A 19,008-nucleotide genomic window follows, 5' to 3' on the forward strand; every position below is an offset into this window, starting at 1 on the left:
AGTCTGCTAAAATCTTAAGCTTTATTTGCCAAATGGCATTATATCTTTCTCCTCTGCTTGGACTAACAGTACATTGGATCTCTCGGTATAAATAGGATCTACTTTAATCTTCCTTTTTTCTTATTTTGCACTGACATTTGGGGAGCCTTAGAACCAATTACAAATTTTCCAATTATTGTCTCAACGTACAGTACAATATTTTCAAAGTTACAATTATTATTCCTGGAATTAATACTGTCATTTTAAGGAGTGCTGTACTAATTATAGCGCCTGTGAAAATATACTAATGCTGTCTAAATCAAATCTGGATTAGCAAAAATTTTGTTTTTCCAGTATATTGTTTTACTCAGGCATTTCACAATATACCCGCAATACTACTTCATGAATATACCGAAGCTCATGTATACTGTGACGCATAAGCAGGGAATTCTTACTGTGGTTTCGACCTTTAATTTTACTGTCATGGAATTTGGCAATGGTTTGAACTGTTCGCTATACACTAATGGTCCTGAGGTCCGACAACGTGCAAAAAAAAAAAAAAGCTGAAACAAATCTGATTTTGGTTTTTATTTCAAAGCCACTGCGTACAGTATAAAACATACAAAAGCTAAAACCCTCTGCACTTGCTTAAAACAAGGACTGCTGTAATATGAAATATATGATTTTCACAAAATACAGAAGATGTAAATACTGGGAAGCATAAAATATAATAGTACGGATTTTAGGGTAGACATTGAAAAATATACACATGTAACTGTAACTGGGAAGTTATGGAAATGCACAACCATTGGGTGTTGACTTCACGTGAGGCATTGTTATACCTTAGGAGTACAGAAATGGCAGTCTTGTATTGGTGACACGGCTTTCCACGAGACTTAAGACCTGGCTTTCTTTGTATCCTTCTTTACAGAGTCTGATGCTGCATCTGCCTTTCTTTTAGCCGCCTAGAAGAAAAGAAAAAAATATATCATTATGGCTATGCCCTGAAAACATGTCTATCCTTGGCTTTAATGTGTAAGTTCCCCTTTGGCAAGCTGACTCTTGTTAACATTACAAACGAATCCCTAACCTATTACCAGAATTACTCCCTTCATGAGGTTGCAAGGATTTATGCAAGTACAAGTCCACAATTGTGAAGATTTTGCCTATAGAAAACAGGTAAGCAGCGAATAAAAAAAAAATAAAAAATTTAAAAACAGAATACTCACCTCCCCGGTGCTTATGGAGCTCCCTTGCCTGGTCCCATGCCAGTTTCAGATGATGTATCATGTGGGACAAGACATCATCACAGGAGGCTGGGCTGTACAGAGCATGGCATGGGACAAGGCAAAGGAGCCCGGGAATCACCAAGGGAGGTGATTATATTGTTTTTTTAATTTTGCAGATCTTGTAGATCCAAATAAAATCACGTAAACCACATAAAAACCTCATCTTGTGGATTTCATATAGAAAATAGCTTTCCCGTTAAAGTAAATGGGAAATTTGTGCATGAAATATGCAGAGATCTGCAACATAAATTGATATGACGCAGATCATAAATCCCTGACCACAGTTCAGTATGCATTGAAATGTTCCACAACATGGACAGTACGTGATATTTTAAAAATGCCATTGATTTTAAAGGGCTTGTGCCACTAATATAAATGCCACCATCTATCAGAACTGCCTTATTCTACAGATATAAGCCTACCACTGCACCCTGTGGCAAAGCAGTTCTGATTCTCAGTAGCTGTTGGTTAAGTCCCGTAGTGGAGCCTTATAAAACAGGACGCACATGCTCACAGCGATTCTTTTCTTTCCTTCAATAATCACTCCTCTATACGCAGTGTAAGTTACATTGGATGGATGGACAGACAGATAGATAATAGACATACAGAAGGATGAATTTTGCTGCAACAAATGATGGACAAGTGGTGTCTGTTATATATCCAGTTACACAGAGCATTTTGAATATGCGGCGGTACAAAATGAACTGGTTAGTGTCACATATCCTGCTGATGTCAGGACACATCTAACTGCCTTAAGGCATGATGGGACAGCAGTCAAAATGACTAACCAGGAAGTAGGATTCAAGAATGGGGGATAAAAGAAAACTGCAAATAAGGTAAATTTGAAAAAAGTTTATAATAAACTTTAGAGTGAAAAGTAGATTCTACAAGGCAAATCTTCACATGTGTGCATGCAGCCTAAGGGCACCATAATATGTATCCATAGACCCTAATTCAAAGTCCCTGCATCTGTCATTTATGAAGCCTGAACTGTGTGGATGGTGACTGCAGAGGAGGTCACCATGACACCATAACACCCCTTCTGCCCCTTCCAATTACTGAATACAGAATATGCTAATGGACCGGGTAAGCAGTCAATTGGGGCATTTGAGTTTAATTCAGCCACTGTTCTTACTACCCCAATCGTAAGTACATTACAGAATAGCTCATAATTCGTAATGAGCAAATTTCTTGAAATTCGATTTGGCTAAATCGAAGAATAAATTCAAACCAAATCGAAATTGCCATTGCCATAAAAAGCTTTGGATGACATTCTGGGCTCTCCTAGGACTGTATGCAACACCAAGCCAGTATTAGTAACCTTAAAGTAATGGTATCATTACTCATACATGGCTATGGGTAAACGTGTGGCTGCTGGTGATAATGAACATCCTCTTTAAAAAAAATAATAATAAACTGCATTGGTCTGAAAAATGTTCACCTCCTTCACACACCTCCTAGGATCATATGATTCTTCATCTTTCCTGTTTTTTTTGTTGAAAAATTGCCATTTTGAGAAATATATCCGATATGATCTGTAATCGTAATCCAATTCCCTAATAGGTTAAAGTAACTCCAAAGTTGGTGCTTACATTAATAATGGCCTCTAAGTATCATCAGCCAACCCTTGCTATTGTGTGTGTGTCCTGATTTTAACTTACCTTTTCTACATATTTAGTTTTAGGTGCAGATTTGTTTTTTTAACCAAAGGCTGAATCAGTGATAAGAATAACTTCTTTCTGGTGTATCCAACACTGTGATTTTAAAAAATGCCCAAAAAATGCATTTGAAAATCCTGATTAAGGTCTTTTCCACACACCCTTCTTTCTGTGTTTTATGTAAAACTACTTCTGTGTTCGGCTAAAAAAAACTACATGAAAAACTGAACCCAAACTGCATTACAGGCAACATGTGCGCCTCCAGCCTAAAAGAAAATGTAAAAGTTTGTCCGAGATTGGGACATTGATGGCCTCTCCTTGGGATAGGTCATCACTAACTGATCGGTGGGGGTCCGACTCCTGGCATCCCTGCTGATCAGCAGCTTGAAGAGGCCACGGAGCTCCTGTGAGTACTGCAGCCTCCTCACAGCTAACCAAGCACAGTGCCATACGCTATATAGCGACTGTGCTTGTTATTGCAGCTCAGACCCGTTCACTTGAATGGGACAGGTCGACTCCTAGGCCATGTGAACGTTAAAAGTGACTTTACTGGCCTAGGAAGAGGCTGGGACACTCTACAGAAAGCTGTCCAGCAGGGATCGGACCCCACTGATCAGATATTAGCTATCCTGAGGATAGACTATCGATATCACAATCTCAGACAACCCCTTTAATAGGCATTATTGCTTTCCCAATCATAATTTGATTACAACTTTTAAAAAATTTAATTGATTAGTATACTGTCTCGTGTAGACAACATGTTTCTTTATATTTACCGAAGACTTTGGTGTCTTTTTCTTTTTCTCTGCTCTTTCTTTTTCTTCAATTTCCAGGTTTTCCTTTTCTATAAGTGATATGAGGGTATTGCAGCGTCTTTGCAGCTCCTAACAAATGTAATAATTGAATCAGAAATGGCAGAGATTAATAAACGATGAAGACAATCTATGAGCATAAAAGATCTAACATGTAAATCCATGCTTTTATCTGAGATCTGGAGTTTCCAGCTGATGTGAAGAAGGACTGACAAAACTGTGTGACAAGATTGAAAGTGGCTGACCTGATGCATGTGCGCTCGGCAGCTGAAGGCATCTGTGTTGGTCCCATGTTTAGAAGTGCGCGCATTGCTGAGGAAAATAATGTTTTAATATATGCAAATGCAAAAGGAGCAATGGGGGCGTTTCCGTTACACCTAGAGTCTTAGCTCTCTTAGAAACTGCCGCGCCCTCTACACTTTGATTGACAGGGCCAGGCATGATGACATTTACACTGCCTGGCCATGTCAATCAAAGTGCAGAGGGCGCGGAAATTGCAGAGAGAGCAGAGTCTCTATGTGTAATGCCAACGCCCCGTTGCTCCTAGAGGCTCATTTGCATATATTATAAATATATTTTCTCAGCAATACGGGCACATGTAACAGGTCAGCCAGTGTCATAGGTACAAATCTGCTGACAGAGGCCCTTTAATAAATATTACACTCTGTTTGAGGACTACAGTTTTCCACAAGTCAGGCAGCTGATGCTCCTAGGAATTTTAGGGCCCAATTAGACCTAAAGATTTTCAGGAACAAGCGTTCATAGGAACAATCGTTCCTGATAATTGCTGTTGATCCGAGATGTGTTGGCTCTTCATCAGGAAGAAAGATGCCAGATTATCGGGCAGCACATCTCCTTGTGCAATCAGGGATGTGCTGCCGAAGAACTGTATATTGGAGGAATTGTAGCAATTGTCCCTCTCACATTCTCTTTGCATAGGCCTGTGTAATAGGCTTATTGTCCATCGGCCATCAACCTGCCTGACCATTATTAACTACTTGCTTAGAATTCAAATTGGTTCATTGGGAGGGGAGGTAGGGTTCAAATAGACTCTTCAAAGTTCTCCAGCACTCAAATAAAATCAGCAGAATTTTACTTCACGTCCTTAAAAAAAAATAATATCATTAAATATCCACAAAAGATGCTTTCGTGTTACAGACAATAGTATCTTCCTTTCTCATAGCTTCTGTCTTTCATACTGAACACAGACATTTTAAAACCATATCACTTCCCCCATAACATGTGCAGGATACTGTGTTTAGTAAAGTGCGATGGATTAACTCTTTATTTCCCATAGAATAGTTATAAAAGCAGTTACACACTCATATGCAGAAAAAAAGTCCTATATGATCAGCATTATCTGGTTATTAATATCACTTCAAGGATACTCAGAGGGCAGTTTAATAAATACACATTAAGTCAGTACACAAGTTCAATGCCTGGGGGGCTCTGGTCTCTAAATTAAGAAGCCTATAAACCTCCCTATTGCATATCTTACGTCACCAATCTCCCTCGTGGGTTCAGTAACCTTCTCTAATCCCAAAACTTGCAAGCTACCCTAGTTCCCTCTGCGGGCATTTAGAAATATGTTTGGAGGCAGCAGACACGCTGCAGTTACCTCAATTCAAGACGTCAGACATCGGATAATTAATATGTCTTCTCAACGATCTGATCCGGCACTAATTACACTGAATGACATAGACAAGACGATCTGTACAACAATTTATAAATGATATCAAAGGATACTTTAAACCCATACATTTGTTTTTTTTTACAGCATTACTGCAGCTGTTACACTTGAAGGAACCCCTAGTTTGTAGCCTGGTGGTAACTGTCCCTTTAATGTCTCCAAATAAGCTAGGGGAGTTAATGTTACCACTATAAGGGCTTTGTAGTTACCTCCCTTTTACAAAGCAGATCACACGTCTACATCCGTATATAGGATAGATACGTATTTCCATATGATTCTGATGATGTCGGAATAATTATCAATAAATGTGTGCTAAAAACTGGATAAGTTTATCACTTCTGCAAAAGTGTAGAAAAAATACTACAAAGTAAGAATGCTTTTAAAAAATGCAAGTGTTAAAAGTTTATTTTTGTCAATTCAAAAATCAAAATAAAATCAATATTTGGTGTCACCACCTTTTGCTTTCAGAACAGCATCAGTTCTTCTAGGTATACTTGCACATGGTTTTTAAAGGATCTCAGCAGGGAGGTTCTTCCAAACATCTTGGAGGACTAACCACAGATCTTCAGTGGATGTAGGCCTGCTCAAATCCTTTTGTCCCTTCATGTAATCCCAGACAAACTTGATGATGCTGAGATCAGGGCTCCATGGGGACCATATCATCACTTTCAGGACTCCTTGTTTTGCTTCACACTGAAGATAGTTCTTAATTACATTGGCTGCATGTTTGGGGTCATTGTCCTGCTGCAAAATAAACCTGGAGCCTCCCTGATGGTAATTCACGATGGGTAAGTATCTGCCTGCATTTCTCTGTATTGGGGAAACCATTAATCCTTACCAAATCACCAACTTTGTTTGCCGAAATGAAGCCCCAAATTTGCATAGGATCTCACTATGCTTCTGTTGCCTGCAGACACTCATTATTGCACCACTTTCTAGTCCTTCCGCAAACAAACTGCCTTCTGTTACAGCCAAATATTTAGAATTTTGACTCATCAGTCCAAAGCACCTGCATCCATATTTTTGCACCAATGCACAGTTGGAAATTGAAAATTAGGCAAATGGGATGCGATTTACACATACATTTCATTGTTTTCTTGTAATAGTATTTAGGGCTAAATACTGCTCCAGATTTTTTATATATTTCTCCCTAAAGACAATGGCAGGATCCGACTGGTCTTTCAGAATCCAGACAACTCCCAGGATCTTCCTGAAATAAAGAACAGGTTCACAGATTCTGCGCAGCTGCTCTGGTTCTCCTGGCCGGGATCTATTTACCCAGTTGCAACAATGACGTTCTGTCAATGACACGTGAAAGCTGCAGCCAATGACTAGCCTCATCAGGTTCACCACTGAGACCAGTGATTGGCTTCAGAAGTCACAAGTTGTCGACATGACGGCGCCGCTGCAGACGGATAAACAAATCCCGGCTGGGAGAACCAGAGAAGCTGCACAGAATCTGGGAGGTAAGTACTTACTGTTCTTTATTTCAGGAGGGTCCTGGGGGTTGTCTGGTTTCCTCCTGAAACTGGAAACCACCTTTAAGCTTTTACCAATCTGGCTTAATAGGTAATGGTTTTGAACAGGGGAATGCCTCCCCCTATGTTAAAGGGAATGTGTAATCAAAAAGGTCCACTCTCCTATTGGCCAAAATGGCACAAAAACTATCTCTCGTTTTGTTAACTGAATAATTAAGAATAACTAAGAATACATCATGAATACAAATATAAACTACGTGTCTCATATATTGTTTGAACGATCCTATTAGTCAAATGGCACAATATATTTTGTGTCATCTTAGCTAAAAGGAAAGCGAACCTGTCCCCATACTAGGCTGCCATTACATAGAACAGCATAGCCTGATAACAGATCCACTTTAAAGCAGTTGTTCAGGCTCTTACTCATCGTTATCTGACTAGTGGGGGGGTTCGACACCTCCCACCCGAGCCAATCAGCTGCTCCTGAAGAGCAAGCTACACAGCTCCACATTGTTGTGGATGAAGCTGCTTACTGTTGCCCTTCAATGGGAGCAAAGTTGCAGTAATCAGCTTTGTCCACTATATCAGGACTGAGTTACTTCAGAACAGGGTGATGGACTCACGCTGATAAGATTCTGATGGCCTATCCTGAGGATAGGCCATCAATAGTGAAGTCCTGGAATACCCCTTTAACTCAGAATAACATAACGTGACATCTGAAAATGGGTTTTCTAAACCAGACAACACGTTTAATCACTCCATGGGTTTAGAAAGAAACTCCTTTATATTACAAGCATGTATTTCTATGCACAGCCTTACACTGCATTTGAAAGAGGACTGTATGCTTTTCTTTGATGCAATTATTGTTTTCTTTAATAGCTACGTTACGGAACACAAATGTTAAAAATCAATATATCTGTTTGAGTTCATCTTCCCTTACGTAGTTTTGCAAAATATGCAAGTATGAGCTGGTCGCACAAGGACGTAAACCTATGCTGGTTCTTGTGTAGTGCGGCTGAGGAAGGACAGGACTGCCCTGCAGGGTTCTGTGAACATGAATTTTAACTTATAAAATGTAATAGACTACACACTAAGGATTCGAAGAATACGGTGGGTTATAACCCTGCATTCCTGTAAAGGGCAATCAGGATTTGGAATACATTCAGAAATAGGGCAAACCCCAGTGTGTATGTACTAAATGATTGCAGGGCTTGTGGACGAGTAATACATGGCTTCTCACCTTGTCAGACGCCATTCCGTTATAGGTTTGTGGAATTCGCAGCAGTACGAGGCTAGATATCGACAATTACACGAGAATAGATCATTCAGTTACCTGGTTACCAATTAACCTTCTAATGTGCATATAACAAAAGCCTATTGATTGAAACGCAAATTCTTGGGAACAGAAAGGGTGTGAGTGTATTACTAAAGCAAGGTAAACTATATGAGAAAAGATTAATGGTTTCGACTGGGAAATCTTACAAAGCCATCCTCCAGAGATCTCAGCTTGAATGCAGATGATTAATAATAAGTATGCCAAAGCACCGCAGAATCAGATTATGACCCCTTACCTCTGGCACCGCAGAACCTGGGAACACACTAAAGGGATCCTTCTATTTCTGATCCACACAAGGATATGTACAGTTTATGAAATGAATCAGGCATCATGCAAAGTCCAGTAACATATTATTCCTTTCAACCTAAAAATCTTTGCTATAATTGAAATATCTGCTATGTTGGGTTTGTCATTTCCCACCACTTAATATTGTGCATTATCAGTAGTAATAAGCAGGGCTTATTATCTTACCACGGTGCTCTATGTGGGTCATGCAGCAAGACAACGACCCTAAACATGCAAGTTGTTCTACCAAAGAATAAGAAGCATAAAGTTAAAGGTTTGAAACGGTCAAGTAATATTACTGACCTTAAAAAGTCACTGTACTTTCACACAATTTTATTTAATAGAGAATGGTTTAACATTTCTAAATCACTTCATTTAGAAAATATGCCTGCATCCACCTCAAAAAAGCTGTAAAGTCATGACCACTAGGGTTCTCACCTCCACCTATGTTGCAGTCCACTGTCAGGCAAGATCCTTCCTACTAAGACTCAGAAGACGGCTAAGAGGAAGTGCGGCATGTCAGAGCTAGCTGAGATTGTGAGCCCGATAAAACAACAGCTTCTACACAGATTTTGAAGATTATAGGAGTCTCCAGTGTGTCTGTAAGTGTGATTCCCCCTCCCTCTGCCCCTTATATGGTCTGTGAGCTCCAGAGCTGGAAAAAAAACATAGTGGGAAGTAAGGGAACTGACATCACAGCAGTTCATTGCTGGCAGATTCCACAGAAGGGAGACAACCCTTGCTTCTGATAGAAATGCATTTAGCTGTGCAGCTAAAACAGGGAATAATATGACTGAAAAAAACATTAGGGAGGCCCAAACATAACTGCTCCTCACAGTTAAGATTGTACAAAGAAGCAGAGCCATTATGCACTTTTATTTTTAAAACTCATGTACACTTTATGATTTAATTCAATAGAAATATTGTGGAAGGACCTTGAAGCGAGCCGTTCCTGGGAGGAAACCCACCAATATATCAGAGTTACAGCTTTTTTTGTACAGAGGAATGGGCTAAAATTCCGCCAAGCTGATGTGCAGGACTAATCAACAATTAACGGAAACATTTAGTTGCAGTTACTGAAAGCAAAGGTTCACATACTTTTACTACTCACATTAGATGAATTCTAATATTTTTGACTCATTTGTTGGATTCGGTTATCTTTATTTACTTTTAAGACGAGTGAAAATCTTATGTAGTTTTAGGTCAAATATAGAAACTTCTGAAGGTTTCACAAACTTTCAAGCACCACTGTACAGGGTGGGCCATTTATATGGATACACCTTAATAAAATGGGAATGGTTGGTGATATTAACTTCCTGTTTGTGGCACATTAGTATATGTGAGGGGGGAAACTTTTCAAGATGGGTGGTGACCATGGCGGCCATTTTGAAGTTGGCCATTTTGAATCCAACATTTGTTTTTGTTCAATAGGAAGAGGGTCATGTGACACATCAAACTTATTGGGAATTTCACAAGAAAAACAATGGTGTGCTTGGTTTTAACGTAACTTTATTCTTTCATGAGTTATTTACAAGTTTCTGACCACTTATAAAATGTGTTCAATGTGCTGCCCATTGTGATGGTGCACCACCACATTATGGGTGTCAGGTCCGAGCATTCCTAGATGAACAGTTTCCTGGAAAGTCGATTGGTCGTCGTGGGCCAGTCGAATGGCCCCCAAGGTCTCCCGATCTGACCCCCTTAGACTTTTATCTTTGGGGTCATCTGAAGGCAATTGTCTATGCTGTGAAGATACGAGATGTGCAGCACCTGAAACTACGGATACTGGAAGCCTGTGCTAGCATTTCTCCTGCAGTGTTGCTATCAGTGTGTGAAGAGTGGAAGAAGAGGGTTGCATTGACAATCCAACACAATGGGCAGCACATTGAACACATTTTATAAGTGGTCAGAAACTTGTAAATAACTCATGAAAGAATAGTTACGTTAAAAGCAAGCACACCATTGTTTTTCTTGTGAAATTCCCAATAAGTTAGATGTGTCACATGACCCTCTTCCTATTGAAAAAACAGAAGTTGAATTCAAAATGGCCGCCATGGTCACCACCCATCTTGAAAAGTTTCCCCCCTCACATATACTAATGTGCCACAAACAGGAAGTTAATATCACCAACCATTCCCATTTTATTAAGGTGTATCCATATAAATGGCCCACCCTGTATAAAAGCATGCACGGTAGTACAATTTATATTCTGGTCTATACTGATACACAAGCATACAATACATAACGTCTGAAGTAGCACATCACAAGCATTTTAAGTACAAGCAAAATAAACTCAATTATCACCAAATGTAGCCATGGCAACCGGAGTGACACATGCGACTGTATTCAGAGAATCAGAACATGAAGGACAAAAGAACTTATAACACAAAGAGACCTCTGTAAAATGTTTACTTTTCATACATACAGCACTGGGCAGCATTCAGTGCATATGGACATTATAGAGAAAAAAAACTGTGCTGTTCCCTTGACAACCAGGAAAACCAGACAGATATCAAACCTCTTCTGGAGAGGAGGGTGCGGCAGGAACAAAGGGGTGCGAACAGAGGTCACCAGGGTTTATCTAGGCCATTGCCTTCAGTTAGACTTATTCCTACAAACCTTACTCATTCCTGCATCTTATGGGATTCACCGGACTGTCAGGAAATTATGAACCATGCAGTTATAGCTATATTTGCAGTCTCAATCAGCTACATTTCATTCATTTATCAGCCCAAATAACATAAAAATTGTGCAGTCGTCATACATCATCTATAGTAATAAATCTATCTGATGCTATAGATCAGGGATCAGCAACCTCCGGCACTTCAGGTGTTAAACTACATCTCCCATCATGCACACTTGTTTGGCTGTTCTCTGAGCTCCCACAGACGTGAAAGGAGCATGCTGGGAGTTGTAGTTTCACAACAGCTGGAGTGCCGAAGGTTGCTGATCCCTGCTATAGATGTATCCAAATCAGTAGGACGACCAATATGTAACAAAGATGACAAAAAATCATAAACTAAATACCATTTAGTTGTATTTTTTCTACTGTTTAATATACAAATACTATCGCATACACAAAACTTTTTATTTGATTGCTTGGGAAAGAAAGTGTATGTATATTTCTGTGTATATTCAAAAGCTATGGCCAAAAAAAAAATCCTGTTTTTCTAAACAGTAAAACATGTTTTAGTACACAGTGCCCTCTAGTGGCAGCCTGCATACACGAAGAACACAGCCGGATGAATGGAGTTAAATGTTATCATTTCTAGCACAATACCTGTGAATATCACTAGGTTTGTACACATATTATTTGGCGGGTGTATATTCTAAGATATGCTGAAGCACTAATCCTGAGTCAGGTGCAGTTTACACAAGGAAATCGATACAATGCTAGCAGTTAAAGGGGTATTCCTATAAGAGACACCAGATAGGTCCTATGTGTGATAGATGTGGATGCCACCTATGTCCAGTACATACAGTCAGGTCCATAAATATTGGGACATCGACACAATTCTAACATTTTTGGCTCTATACACCACCCCAATGGATTTGAAATTAAACGGACAAGATGTGCTTTACCTGCAGACTGTCAGCTTTAATTTGAGGGTATTTACATCCAAATCAGGTGAACGGTGTAGGAATTACAACAGTTTGCATATGGCCTCCCACTTGTTAAGGGACCAAAAGTAATGGGACAGAATAATAATCATAAATCAAACTTTCACTTTTTAATACTTGGTTGCAAATCCTTTTGGAGTCAATTACAGCCTGAAGTCTGGAACGCATAGACATCACCAGACGCTGGGTTTCATCCCTGGTGATGCTCTGCCAGGCCTCTACTGCAACTGTCTTCAGTTCCTGCTTATTCTTGGGGCATTTTCCCTTCAGTTTTGTCTTCAGCAAGTGAAATGCATGCTCAATCGGATTCAGGTCAGGTGATTGACTTGGCCACTGCATAACATTCCACATCTTTCCCTTAAAAAACTCTTTGGTTGCTTTTGCAGTATACTTTGGGTCATTGTCCATCTGCACTGTGAAGCGCCGTCCAATGAGTTCTGAAGCATTTGGCTGAATATGAGCAGATAATATTGCCCGAAACACTTCAGAATTCATCCTGCTGCTTTTGTCAGCAGTCACATCATCAATAAATACAAGAGAACCAGTTCCATTGGCAGCCATACATGCCCACGCCATGACACTACCACCACCATGCTTCACTGATGAGGTGGTATGCTTAGGATCATGAGCAGTTCCTTTCCTTCTCCATACTCTTCTCTTCCCATCACTCTGGTACAAGTTGATCTTGGTCTCATCTGTCCATAGGATGTTTTTCCAGAACTGTGAAGGCTTTTTTAGATGTCGTTTGGCAAACTCTGATCTGGCCTTCCTGTTTTTGAGGCTCACCAATGGTTTACATCTTGTGGTGAACCCTCTGCATTCATTCTGGTGAAGTCTTCTCTTGATTGTTGACTTTGACAAGCATACACCTACCTCCTGGAGAGTGTTCTTGATCTGACCAACTGTTGTGAAGGGTGTTTTCTTCACCAGGGAAATAATTCTTTGGTCATCCACCACAGTTGTTTTCCGTGGTCTTCCGGGTCTTTTGGTGTTGCTGAGCTCACCAGTGCATTCCTTCTTTTTAAGGCCTATTGCACACGGACGTTTTTTTTTTCCCGTTTACTGGACGTTTTTTGCGTTCCGTATACGGTCCGTATACGGAACCATTTATTTCAATGGGTCCGCAAAAAAAACGGAATGTACTCCGTATGCATTCCGTTTCCGTATTTCCGTTTTTCCGTTCCATTTTAACATAGAACATGTCCTATTATTGCCCGCAAATCACAGTCCGTGGCTCCATTCAAGTCAATGGGTCCGCAAAAAAACGGAACACATACGGAAATGCATCCGTATGTCTTCCGTTTCCGTTCCGTTTTTTGCTGAACCATCTATTGAAAATGTTATGCCCAGCCCAATTTTATCTATGTAATTACTGTATACTGTATGTGCCATACGGAAATAAGGAACGGAAAAACGGAACAGAAACGGAAACACAACGGAAACAAAAAATGGAACAACGGATCCGTGAAAAACGGATCGCAAAACACTGAAAAAGCCATACGGTCGTGTGCAATAGGCCTAAGGATGTTCCAAACAGTTGTTTTGGCCACGCCTAATGTTTTTGCTATCTCTCTGATGGGTTTGTTTTGTTTTTTTTAGCCTAATGATGGCTTGCTTTACTGATAGTGACAGCTCTTTGGATCTCATCTTGAGAGTTGACAGCAACAGATTCCAAATGCAAATAGCACACTTGAAATGAACTCTGGACCTTTTATCTGCTCATTGTAATTTTGATAATGAGGGAATAACACACACCTGGCCATGGAACAGCTGAGAAGCCAATTGTCCCATCACTTTTGGTTCCTTAACAAGTGGGAGGCACACATGCAAACTGTTGTAATTCCTACACCGTTCACCTGATTTGGATGTAAATATCCTCAAATTAAAGCTGACAGTCTGCAGTTAAAGCACATCTTGTTCGTTTCATTTCAAATCCATTGTGGTGGTGTATACAGCCAAAAATGTTAGAATTGTGTCGATATCCCAATATTTATGGACCTAACTGTAGGTCCTCTGACCTACTTTCTGCCTGATGAGGCAGATTCTGGTCGCAGCATGCAGGTGGACAATGAATGGAGAGCTGACTGCATTAATCGCTTCATAACTCAGTGGTTTCTGTGGATGGAGAGAGCCAACCATTCTCTGCCTATATTCCACAGCCAGTTACTGTCTCACCAAGTGGGATGGGGTGAGGGACCCACCAATCTGGAAATAGGAGTGGGTCCCAGAGGTGGTATCTGCATTCATTAGACATCTATAACCTAACGGGCTCTAGTAGTGCGTCGATAACACCCTCCACGATCCAAATTGAGTGTATTCTGTCTAGTGTACATTTGATGCATATAGCTAGAAGGAGCAGCACTAGGGAATCTCTTCAAACATAATGGAAGATATACAGGTGAAACTCGAAAAATTAGAATATCGTGCAAAAGTCCATTTATTTCAGTAATGCAAATTAAAAGGAATTGCATTAATGCAGCTTAAAATTTGAATTTTGTGAAAAGGTTCAATATTCTAGGCTCAAAGTGTCACACTCTAGTCAGCTAATTAATCCATACCCCCTGAGCAAAGGGTACCTCAAAATTGTGACTTTGGGGTTTCATAAGCTGTAAGCCATAAGCATCCAAATTATAACAAATAAAGGCTTGAAATATCTTGCTTTGCATGTAATGAGTCTCTCTCATATGTTAGTTTCACCTTTTTAGTTGCATTACTGAAATTAATGAACTTTGCACAATATTCAAATTTTTCAAGTTTCACCTGTATACTATTAAAGTGAAAGTTTTTTGTTTGTTCTTCACAGACTCCTAAGCGCCTTAATAGATCTCAACCAAACCTGGCACATATACTCTCTTTATGATCTAACTTAAAATACTGGGGATTGTCAAGTCCAGCTGACAGGGTTCTCGAAGGTTCAAATAAAGGAATGTGTGTTTAGATACAGCATGCATTAAAATATATACACAGCTGTAACTGTTGAAGCACTGCTTCTCATCTCCCCAGCATTTCAGTCTGCCTCTCATCTCCCTGCATGTACTGACACACTGTTGGTTGCCTACAGCAAGCAAGCACGGCACAGATTTCAGCTGTGTCTGCAGTCATCAGGGTATGATGGGAGTTGCAGTTTTGTAAGATATGGAGAGCCACAGGTTGGTAAACATAGGTCTACAGGATTGTAAGAAGCGCTGTAGTAAAATGAAAAATGTGTTGTGATTGTTTGATATGGGCAAAAATGAAAGCTATGCTGTGATTAGCTCTTATGGGCAACAAACAGTAGGGAGAGGAGAGACAGGCTGAAATGCAGGGGAAATGAGAGACAGAATAAGAGGCAGCTACAGTTACATTAGTGTATAAAATGCATGCTGCATCATTGGTTGCTATGAGCCACAAGCAGTTTGTCTTTTAGACAGCGCATGTTAGGACATTTCCTCTCTGAATCACAAATGATCTTATTGACAACACGCGGGTAGAGGCACATTGAGAAGCGCTGTAGTAAAATGCAAGCTGTGATGTGATTGGTTGCAACAAACAGTTTATTTTTTGGACAGCACATGCGGGGACATGAGAGACAGATTGAAATGCAGGGGAAATGTAAGATCCAACAGACTCTATGCAGCGGGGCACTCGCAAAACAGGTGCAAAGAGGTTTTCTCAGTGAATGGGCACCTGGGGCAGTAGCAGATTTTGCTAAGTTTGCAGGCATGGCCAAAGTATTGGGGCAGCCATACACATTCAATAGCTGTTGGCGGAATGATCAGCTATTTATCCCAACTTCCTCTCAGCTTCAGCTAGGCTAAACGTGTATGTGTATTTAATGGGGACAGAGGAGAAAGCCACTGCCAGTTACTTCTGGTCGCGGCTTATTTCCCGGGAGAACAAAAAGAGCAGGCGACAATATTCATTACGCCTGATCTTTCTCTCCGCCGACAACATCTGTCATGGGAGACTCGGGAGCTCCCCATACACATTAGGGCTCATGCACACGAACGTATTTTCTTTACATGTCCGTTTTTTTTTTTTTTTTTGGCGGACCATATGCGGAACCATTTATTTCAATGGGTCTGCAAAAAAAACGAAGTTACTCGTGTGCATTCCGTTTCCATATGTCAGTTTCTCCAAAAATAGAACATGTCCTATTATTGTCTGCATTACGGACAAGGATAGGACCGTTCTATTAGGGGCCAGCTACTCCGTTCCGCAAAATACAGAATGCACACCGACGACATCCATATTTTTGGCGGATTCGTGCTTTGCGGACCGCTAAATACATACTGTCGTGTGCATGAGCCCTTAAACTGTTGGCTGAATCTAGCAAGAATGGCAGGTTTGGTCAACAATATAAAATATATTGAAAAAGTTATAAGTGATATTTGTAAGTTATCTGAAAAATTGTGGATGTTTTCTTTACTTTTCTAAGACAGCAATGAGTATTTCTAGGTATAAAAACTGCATTTGAACTTATTAATATACTGTAGATAGATGTACACCCAAGCAATGGCAGGTACATGTATATAACCTAGTATCTAAAAAAGAGGGCTCCTGATCATTCCCTAACTCTCTGCAACAAAACGCCCTTCAAGGGTCAAAGGCCAGTGATCACTTCTAGTTGTCTGTAACCTGGTGTTTCCTAGGCTGCCACTCAAGGATTCCTCAAGACTCAAAATATAAGTTGAGCTCTCCTACAAAGTTGAAGTAATACCCCTTTTGTAAGGTCCTTGTGAAACACGGTGTGAAAAGATCAACACACATGGGGTCATTTATGAGGGCTCAATGCCAAAAAACTGGCATAAAAAAGTCGACATTTTTTACACTGCCCTCACAAATTTCCAAAAAAGGGAGCGTGTGAGGACATGGTGTGTGATGGACCATCAAACTTGATAGAATTATCATCATATAGGCCAGTTTCTAGTGTTAATGATTACTGAAATCTATGACAACTATGGGCAAACAGACTGGATAATGGTCTTAATTAATGACAAGGCATGCAATGGTTCATCGGGTGATCGCACCTATCGTATGGCACCTAAAATCATTGTTCCACCTTGTGTAAACAGGGATAGACTGCCTGCAACCAATGACTCTGTATGAGGACGAACGATCACCGTAGTGATTGCTCATCCTCATACAGAGGGAATGATTGCTGCATGCAAATACAGATCTCCCCTCTGCTCAGTGATCCTGATAACTACCTGTAAAACCGGCAAGTGTAAAAGGACCACAAGTGAGGTCATAGCTGTGTGATCGGTGCCAGGTCCTTCACTCCCAGGACAGAAGTGGCTGCACATGAATGAACAGTATGCAATATAGAGAGAAACATCAGCATAGTCTTTCTGAATCTTCCAAGTCATCTCTGATTCAATACAGTATTCACATCTATGATGAAAAAAATCCCTGAAACGTATGTAATTCTTATCTGATTAAACTGCACCGCTTGAACAGCACTGCAGCATGAACAGCACTGCAGAACATCTGGTTTTTTGCTGCTACCTCTAACCTTCTACAGTGTACCACTACCCATGGTCCATACCAGGGATGCAGCCCTCCAGCTGTTGCAAAACTACAACTCCCAGCATGTCTGGACAGCCTACAGCTACTAGGGCATGCTGGGAGTTGTACTTTTGCAAAAGCTGGAGGGCCGCAGGTTGAGCATCCCTGGTCCATACCATAAGCAAATGTGCTCTCAGACCAAGGGGCGGACATCTTATGCCTGTAATATTATATATTATAATAATATTATTAGCATACAAGATGAATTCAAATGACTGATGTATTTTCCATTTTCAGCTCCCTAAAGGACTGGGAAATGTCATGAAATCATTGAGGTGCATTTTCATTCAACAATTTCTTTGTTCCTATTTGATTTCCAGGAAAAAACATTCAATATCTAAGTAGTGCATTAGTCTAAAACATAGAAAATGACTTTCTCAACGTTTCTAAAATGCAATTCATACAATGTGGTCCCAATAAGATGAATCTGCTAAAAGCAGATAATCTAATGGTAACCATCTAACAGAAGCGCAAAGGCTATTTTCTTCTAGATATGATTGTATAGAGTGCTGCGGAAATATTGTGGGCTTTTTTTTAAAATTATGAGTGCATTTATTAAAGAATGGGGTTATCCAAATGTTTATGGCCCTAGCATGAAAAAGGAAAGTTAACGTAGTCCATTTTGTTTAAACTTTGATTTCTCAGCAGACATTTTAATATGGAGACATGAACACTTGCGGTTCTTTGGATGTCCTTGAACTCTTCTATGAGCATGTCTAGAGTCTTGACAATCAGAAAATCAGTAAGACCCTACAGATTGGTGGTTCAGACTGTGCATGCATGTCCTCCTTAGTGGTGCACTGCAGAAGGATGGAACCAAAGGCAATCAAATACAAAATCCCCTTCATGGAGTTCAAATAAAGTGTCACAAATAAGAATAAAAAAAATATTTATATGTCATAGAGACATATCAAAAGTTTAGATCTGTGGGGGTCTGAGCACTGAGATCACCACTGATCCCTAGAATGAAAGGAGAGAAGGAGGCATAGCTCGAGAGAGAGCGCAATATGTGGGGATCTCAGCGCTCAGACCCCCACCGATCTAAACTTTTGATATGTCTCTATGACATATCAAAATGTTTTTGAAAAGTTAGTGACCCTTGGGGACATAAGGAATGAAACACATTAGGGGCATTGACTGTGATGCCACTACCCCTTTAAGGCCCCCAAAGGCTAAAGATGAAGACCTCAATCCAAGGTTAAACAATAGTTATCACAATATATCCCCGTGGATCCATTCCCTAGCCATGCTGCCAATTCTTCTTTATATAGTTGATGTCAAGACCACTTTGGAATCCTTTTGACATTGTCCTG

At 40.2% G+C, this 19,008-nt stretch overlaps 1 protein-coding gene across 1 annotated transcript in view; it reads right to left on the reverse strand.

Moving 5' to 3' along the window:
* Nucleotides 1–549: 549 nt before the first annotated feature.
* The window catches only part of SMARCA1 (SWI/SNF related, matrix associated, actin dependent regulator of chromatin, subfamily a, member 1), a 213,767-nt gene continuing 195,308 nt past the window's right edge, over nucleotides 550–19,008 (reverse strand). The window contains exons 23-24 of the mRNA XM_040442707.1: nucleotides 3,703–3,810; nucleotides 550–944 (exon numbers count right to left, since the gene is read on the reverse strand). Coding sequence (XP_040298641.1) covers nucleotides 876–944; nucleotides 3,703–3,810 — 177 coding nt within the window. The 3' untranslated portion in view covers nucleotides 550–875. The remainder of the gene's footprint in view (nucleotides 945–3,702; nucleotides 3,811–19,008) is intronic.

This window comes from Bufo bufo, chromosome 8 (assembly GCF_905171765.1).
Source record: "Bufo bufo chromosome 8, aBufBuf1.1, whole genome shotgun sequence".
NCBI classification, from domain to species: Eukaryota; Metazoa; Chordata; class Amphibia; order Anura; family Bufonidae; genus Bufo; species Bufo bufo.